The 8,677-nt window shown below is 41.4% G+C and overlaps 1 protein-coding gene across 1 annotated transcript; it reads left to right on the top strand.

The window, feature by feature from the left end:
* Positions 1-332: 332 nt before the first annotated feature.
* Positions 333-895, top strand: LOC117502297 (homeodomain-interacting protein kinase 1-like). Its single transcript, XM_034161350.1, has 3 exons — positions 333-415; positions 560-679; positions 763-895. The coding sequence occupies exons 1-3, from the start codon at positions 338-340 to the stop codon at positions 862-864; spliced, it is 300 nt and encodes a 99-aa protein (XP_034017241.1). The 5' UTR covers positions 333-337; the 3' UTR covers positions 865-895.
* The last annotated feature ends 7,782 nt before the right edge of the window (positions 896-8,677 follow it).

Genomic DNA, 8,677 nt, shown 5'->3' with positions numbered 1-8,677 from the left:
CCCACTAAAAACAAGTCAGTTAATCAGGGTCAAACAGTTTCATGTATCAATATCAAACAAAAAGACAAATGTTACAGCCCAGAATGTCACCAGTAAATTCAGGTCCTTCAAGCAGAAGAAGAAAATCAACAAATGACATGAGGTTCTGACACACAGTGCTCCTGTTAGCCTGTTACAGCTAGCTTAGCACATGACTTTACACAATGAGTCAAATAACAAATATACATTCACTTACGTTAGCTTAGTTTGTGCACCAATAGACAGTTGATCAGTATAAATAATAATACAATTTAAAAAAAAGGAAGGAAGAAAAAAAAAATGATTCAAGGAGATTGACATGTGGTCGCTCGGTGTGTCCATGGCTGAGCTGGCTCTGGGAGTCTCCCTGTATCCAGGATATCATTCATATGATATAGTAAGTCTTTTTTGTCCAGCTTGTCAAAATCCTGGATTTGTTATTAATCCATGGCACTCTTAAACAGAGAAACATTTGCACCTGAAAAGGCAACAATTTGTTAAAGAAACGTCAGTGTGATTTGATGTTTTTGTTTGTCTTCAGATGAAGTTCATTGTGGACACACAGGGTCTGCCCCCAGACCACCTCCTCAGGTTGGGACCAGAAACCAACCACTACTTTAATAGACGTCGTATTGATGGTCAGGACACCTGGACACTGAAGGTACCATCACATCCGTCCAGCCATTCATCCATCCATTTTTTTTTTTTTTTTTGAGAGTTAACTCAGTTACTGTCTCTTTGCAGACTCCTGCACTGGTTCAGATGGAGACGGGGCACAAGTTCCGTGACACCAGAGCAGTGATGTTAACCTCTCTGGAGGACATCATGCAGGTAGGTGCTCCCTAATGGCCTCTTAGTCATTTCTTCAACCACCTTCAACAAATTTATGCCTCCAGTGTCTAAAGCTGGGCAGACACTGTACGATATTTTCAATCGCTGTACTCGGCTCCAGCTGAAACTGTACGACAAAACTGCAGGGTGTAAAAGTTCAGTGCATGATTTATGTTCTCACACTATACGGCCCGATGCTCTGATGCGATCTGACTACTAACATTGTACTTTCAAAAACCACACGTCGGACTTGTGTTTCCGTAAGCAAAACGTAAACAGATGCTGCTCTCTCCCTAAGAGATGATCACTGTTTATACTCTCTCCAATTCTGCATCGGTGTTTGCACATGCACAGTGCGAGAGGTTGGGGTAAATCGGCTTGTAGACGCTCATAGCGCTGCTTCAACAGCACAATACCGTCACGAGGGCCGCCCAGAATATCAAACAGGTTTGAATTTCATCTGACCATATGATTGCCGATGGGGAGGTGGTCATGAGAGGTTAAACGCAGCTCGTTACTCCATGTATACTACACGATGCAGGACACATGATTAAGCTGAAACTCGGTGCGATCCAAAAAATTCTCACGAGTGAAAAATTGGCTCAAAAAGGGCCAAAACTTGCACAGTGTAAACCCAGCTTAATTCACTGACTGCATGACCATGACACCCCAGCCTCTCGCCCTGTGAAATTAAGCAAAATCAAAAAGCTAAATCAGACAATTCCTTGAATGGCCACTTGATGCTGGCTCCTATAGAGATTTACTGTCCATTGACCCACATGTTAAATTGTCCAATTTTCAAACAGAAACAAACAAAAAAAACATATACAGCCTGATACAAAAAAGTTTTGGCCTCAACAGATTGTTCCCACTTCATCAATTTAAGAATTTTTAAGGCATGAATATAAGAATAATAAGCACCATGGTCGCTTTGACTGACAGCTGTGTGTGCTGCTGAGCTGTGTCCAGAGCATTTTATTCCAAATATGAGATAATATGGATTGTTGTGCTGTGAATGGGACTAAAAGACCATATAAGTAGTATGTGTGCCAGCTTTTAATTTAATTTAATTAGCTTATAATGCACCAAATCACAGCAAAAGCCATCTCAAGGCGCCTCACATAAAACAAGTCAACATAAAATTGAATAAATAATTAAAAATGAATACAAAAATTCACTTTTCTCTGAAGTGAAAGCTTCTTGTTATTTCATTTGTATAATAGCACGATTAGCAGGTTTGGGTAACTTGGTGAGGTTGGTGCCACAGATATTCCTCAGTGACTGAGGGGGGCACCACCCATGCCCCCTTTTCTTGGACCAAAAAAAAAAAACCTGCTGAATGCTGGTTCTTAATGCTTTATTTAGCAAAAAGTGAAGAACAATTTGTACCAGACCATGATTCAGCAAGGTATAGTAACGTCTCTCACCTTTTTAGACAAAGACACTTCAAATGTTTTCTGTTACTTGTCGTCATAACATCACAGCATCACATTCAAGATTGTACAAATTCAAATTAATAAGAACAGATGATAAAGTATCTTTTCTCTGATTTCCTCTGATTGCATTTTGTGATAAAATATGTACCAAAATGCAGGAAACGGCACCTTAAAATTCAAATAAATTTGAGGGGAGGGAGGGCGTGCCCCCAGACCGTGACACATTCACAAATCCACAAATGACACAAATTATTTGAGCTTCAAAACCACCCTAAAGAAAACCTGTCTGTGATGTCACAGAGGGTTTGTCCAGGATCTATGCAGTTGATGATTACCACCAGCCATTTGGGTTATGTGACAGTCTTTCTGACTTCTTGCTTCACCAGCTGATGGACAGAAATACAACAGAGAAAGAGGGGTGTGAGTTTGTGGACCTCCTAAAATGCATGATGTGCCTCGACAAAGAGCAACGTATCAGACCCGCTGATGTTCTGAAACATCCCTTCCTGGATGAGAACAGTCTGGAGAAGGATGAACCACTTGTCACGGATGAAGAAAATCTGGACCTGACTGAGAACCCCATCCCCATTATGAAGGAGGAAGCAGAACCATCAGCCATCCAGCCCGGTGAGTCATATGCTCCACAGTGACCACAGTGTTCCTATCTTTATTGCTTTATTCAATCTAACAAAATATTTCTGTGTGATTTTTAGAGGCACAAACAGAGACCAGGACAACTTGGAGGAGCCGTCTGACACAGACTTTCAGGAGGATGTTCGCCCTCTGCTGATATGGACAAGCTGATGGCTGCCTGTGTCTGTGTGTCCCGTCTTGGTGTGTGTGTATAAATATGTACATTATATTGGATTAATAAAGCATGATTATTCTATTTGATATATTTATAAGTAAAGACTTTAAAATTCAAAAGCTTTGATGTGTGATTTTTTTTTCAGCTGCCCACCTGCAAAGTGTAGTGTGGACACTTGTCACTAAAACTGAGACAATACAGTAATTAGTAGTTCTTATACTGCTTCTTGGCCAGGTCGCCATTGCAAATGAGAATTGGTTCTCAATTGGCTTACCTGGTAAAATAAAGGTTAAATAAAATAAAAATAAAATGAACTTCATTCACCTTCATGTTGTCTCCTATAAGAGCCAAAATCATTTACCATTTTCTCTATTATAAGGTGTTTGAATATCAGCAGAAATACATCCATTTTCTATATCCACTTACTCCAATCAGGAAGATGTTCTGCCTCTGCTGACATGGACATTCTGATAGTTGCCAGTGTCTGTGTGCCCAGTCTGTTTTTTGTTTTTTTTTTGGCTTCTCTAAATTTATACGTTGTTGGGCAGCATAGTAGATTAGTGGTTAGCACTGTTGCCTCACAGCAAGAAAACCATGGGTTCGATTCCCACCGGTGTCTTTTCTGTGTGGAGTTTGCATGTTCTCCCTGTGTTTGTGTGGGTTCCCTCTGGGTCCTCCTGCTTCCTCCCACATCCAAAGACATGCAGCTTAGGTGGATTGGAAACATTAAATTGTCTGTAGGTGTGTGTGTGTTTGTTGATCTATATGTGTCCCTGGGACAGACTGGCATCCTGTCCAGCCCCGCTTCACGCCCTATGACTGCTGGGATAGGCTCCAGCCCCCTGCTAAGTGGTTGAAGAAGCGTGTGTGTGTGTGTAAAATTACTTTACAGAAAGTGAAGGAAAAAGGAATATTAGGCTGTACAGAAACTGACAGGCTGCTCAGATAAAATGATCTCAAATGCTTTGTCATTCTGGCTCTTCTTAGATCCATTTAAATGGTGGTTTTTCATTTTCTTCCACATCTTTCTGGTTTTGGTGACCAGGGCGGGGGGGCCCACAAAAAACTGGCATTAAATACATTTTTGTGTTGCATGTTATTAATGTCCATACAATTCATGTTGTAAAAGAATATTATTAGAATGAATGTATAAACGTTGCAAAACATAATTCTGTTCTGCTCTAACAATAATATTGAAAGATCTCCGAGGGCCCTTCCCACCCCTGCACAGTTGTACAATGGTTTAGTCCAGGCGCACAGGCGACACCCCCCCCCCACACACACACACACATCCCAAACGGGATCTGACAGAAAGAGGTGGTGTTTAGTAGTGCTGATTCTGCTGAAACAACTAATCGATTTAATCGATTATTAAAATAGTTGTCAAGTAATTTAGTCATCAGTTAGTTGTTAAATAACTGTTTTGCCGCAAATGTTTCGTTTCTTCCATATAAATCAACCGTTTCTGCAGCGCGGCTTTGCTTTGAACCTTGAACCAATCGAAGCCTCGATCTGGTGCTTTGTTGATTCACTGTTTTATTTCGCTTAATCTTAATTTTTCCCCACTAAAACCCCAAAGAGCATATGTCTGTGAGTAACATTTACCTTTTTATGTTAATCTGACCTGTTATATTCTTCTTAAACACTTGATAGATGTATTTTATAATCATGGTTGGGTAGGGTTACTTTGAAATGTAATCCACATACGAGTACATGTGGATTACATGTATGTATGTACATACATACATACATGTAATCCACATGTATTCTTTCAAAGTAATCCTACCCAACCTTGTTTATAACTTAAAAACGGGACCGATGCTAATGTGTTAGCATGTCTATGGCGTTTTCAATGTTGAAGTTAGCATTAAGCTGTTGGCAGCTGTCAGCACATTTGTTTTCTGTATAATAATTCATGGCTCAGCGTTTGTTGTCGTAAAAGAGTCAAATGTATTACAAATTGTAATATTTTATCATTTATTTGTATTTATATATCAATAATAATAATAATAATAAAAACAACAACAATAATAGTTATAATAACGAATAATGCCACAATACAGTTTTAGAGAAACGGACAAAAAGAATCTGATAAAACAAAACAGAAAATTTAAACCAACTAACAATGAACATAAATAAATATAGAAATAACTGTTTCCTGTGAACACCTAGTGACTCTTAAATCTCCACTTCATCCCTGTTTTATTAAGTTTATGTTGGGAAAGTGTAGTGACACGGACCCACAACAGGGGGCGTAAATGAACGGACAATAGAGGAAGTTAAATGTGAACACTTTACTGTTGTGAATGTCACAACCACACACAGCAGATTATAGAATAAATACAAGTCAATGAATAAAGGTGTCGTGTGGGCAGGCTCGACGATAGGAGACGTCCGTCTGGAGATGAACCGGAACCACACGATTTCCACCGCCACCGAACCCGAAGGATACTGGAGCCGCCAGGTCCCGAAGTCCCCAGGTGGCCACCGTCTCAGCGTGTCGGATCTGGTACTGCTGGCGGAGAGCAAAGACAGTCAAGTGTGGGTGTGTGTACACCCCGTAACAACAACGGTGGGAATTCCACCTCCACCTCTAACACACACTCGTGCAGCGTCTGAGTACCACTTATCTGGTGGGAAGTAGAACGAAACAGTCGCGACCCACGCCGGTCCTCTGGGTAGACAGCTGCAACAAAGTAGCTCTTGAAATCAATCAATATAGTACGCAGGCAGAGAAAGTTACCTCTCAAAGAAGTACGATATCTCGGCGACGTGGTGGAGGTGTCATCCTGCTTTTATCCAGGGTGAAGTGCAGATGATCGGTGACAGCTGTCATAGTTGAGTGACAGCTGTCACCTCGGCTGTTCCTGTAAGGCGGCAGCGCCCCCTCGTGCCTGAAGCCCGCACTTCAGGCAGGGCGCCCTCTGGTGGTGGGCCAGCAGTACCTCCTCTTCTGGCGGCCCACACAACAGTTTAATGACAATTTGTTTCGGTCAAACCACATCTAAGCTTTGCTTTTACACAAGAAAAAATAAAATGCAATAAACTGCACATTTGTGTCTTTTTTCATGAAAATATCTTATTAAATATAACATATTACACTTTCGTCGGGCCTTTAAAATACTTTAGTGGACTCTTGCTGTAATATGTTGTCAGTGGTTGAGATAGTTGCTGTAGACATCTAAACCTGATAGAAATCTCTTTGTGGTGTGTCAGTGATGTATGTATATGCAAAATAAAACAAAACACTACTCCAGGTATGTTTTTGACAAGAATATAACAACTTTGTTACAAGGTCAAATGTTGATGTTGTGTGACAAAGGCCTTTTAATAATAACTCACTTAAAGAAATAACGGCAAAACTCACAAGTTAAAAAAAAAAAAATTAATCGAAAAAATAATCGACCAATGAACTGATTAGTAAGATAATCGTTAGTTGCAGCCCTAATGTTTAGGCTGAAATAAAATGTCTTTCCTAAAAAATCAAAGTCCGGATTTCAAAAAAGAAGAGAAAAAAGGACAGGGAAAGAAAACTAAATGAGGGAAAGCAGCTGCTAACCAAATTCTTTGAAAAGAGAGGTGAGCTTGAAAGCTAGCTACATTGAGTTGGGGGGTCTGGGGGACCAAATTGCACCATTGTCTAGAAAAATGGTGCAATTTGGCACGTTCCCATCTGTTAAAATGCACAGGAATACACCAAATTGCATAATTTTTCTAGAAAATGGTGCAATTTGGTCCCCCAGATCCCCCAATTCAATATTGCTCCCCCAACTTTAAAAAGGATTCTGACTCCCAAGTGTGATCGAAGGTATACATGATTTAGACCTGGTTTGACTACACATTAGAAATTTGGTGTTTGCGTTAATAAAAAAAGAACATAACAGTGTGTGTGTGTGTGGGGGGGGGTCTTCAATATGGCTAGTACCTAGGGCCCAGAATTTGGTGCTACGCCCCTGTTGGTGACCATTTTAAAGACTCAGCCAATGATGTGCTCCAGGGTGAACAAAGAAGGTCTAAACTTACCTGTGAGTACTGTAACATTTAGAAGACGCCTATGTAAAAACAAACTATGCACAAGAAGCCCCACAAAGTCCCATTGCTGAAAAAGACGTGCTGAAGAGGTTACAATTTGAAAACACACTGACTGGACTAAAGAAAAATGGTGCAACATTTTGTGGATTAATGAAAGCAAGATTGTTCTTTTTTACGAGGTCTGTCCATAAAGTATAGGTCCTTTTTATTTTTTTTCAAAAACTATATGGATTTCATTCATATGTTTTTACGTCAGACATGCTTGAACCCTCGTGCGCATGCGTGAGTTTTTCCACGCCTGTCGGTGACGTCATTCGCCTGTGAGCACTCCTTGTGGGAGGAGTCGTCCAGCCCCTCGTCGGAATTCCTTTGTCTGAGAAGTTGCTGAGAGACTGGCGCTTTGTTTGATCAAAATTTTTTCTAAACCTGTGAGACACATCGAAGTGGACATGGTTTGAAAAATTAAGCTGGTTTTCAGTGAAAATTTTAACGGCTGATGAGAGATTTTGAGGTGACACTGTCGCTTTAAGGACTTCCCACGGTGCGAGACGTCGTGCAGCGCTCTCAGGCGGCGTCATCAGCCTGTTTCAAGCTGAAAACCTCCACATTTCAGGCTCTATTGATCCAGGACGTCGTGAGAGAACAGAGAAGTTTCAGAAGAAGTCGGTTTCAGCATTTCATCCGAATATTCCACTGTTAAAGGAGATTTTTTTAATGAAAGACGTGTGGACGGGTCCGCGCGTCGGCTCGCAGCCGCCGCGACGCTCCGCCACAGGAAAAACACCTCCGTTGGAAGCCTTAAGGACAAGTTGGAACATGTCCAGCTGTTAAACAATTTCTCATATACTCACTCCACTGAAAGCCATCAAAAGCCGCCTGGATTTTACAAATGGTTATCAACACGGAGGTGTTTTTCCTGTGCCGCCGCTCCGCGCCGGCTGCGTCCCGATGCGCGGACCCGTCCGCACGTCTTTCATTAAAAAAATCTCCTTTAACAGTGGAATATTCGGATAAAATGCTGAAACCGACTTCTTCTGAAACTTCTCTGCTCTCTCACGACGTCCTGGATCAATAGAGCCTGAAATGTGGAGGTTTTCAGCTTGAAACAGGCTGATGACGCCGCCTGAGAGCGCAGCGCGACGTCTCGCACCGTGGGAACTCCTTAAAGCGACAGTGTCACCTCAAAATCTCTCATCAGCCGTTAAAATTTTCACTGAAAACCAGCTTAATTTTTCGAACCGTGTCCACATCGATGTGTCTCACAGGTTTAGAAAAAATTTTGATCAAACAAAGCGCCAGTCTCTCAGCAACTTCTCAGACAAAGGAATTCCGACGAGGGGCTGGACGACTCCTAGTGCTCACAGGCGAATGACGTCACCGACAGGCGTGGAAAAACTCACGCATGCGCACGAGGGTTCATGCATGTCTGACGTAAAAACATATGAATGAAATCCATATAGTTTTTGAAAAAAATAAAAAGGACCTATACTTTATGGACAGCCCTCGTATATCTCGGGGCCACAGTTTGCCAGATGACCCACAAAAACTGAAT

The sequence above is a fragment of the Thalassophryne amazonica genome, chromosome 2 (assembly GCF_902500255.1).
Source record: "Thalassophryne amazonica chromosome 2, fThaAma1.1, whole genome shotgun sequence".
Taxonomy (NCBI): Eukaryota; Metazoa; Chordata; class Actinopteri; order Batrachoidiformes; family Batrachoididae; genus Thalassophryne; species Thalassophryne amazonica.
The sequence above is the reverse complement of the archived record's forward strand: the minus strand, read 5'-3'. Positions and strand labels throughout refer to the sequence as shown.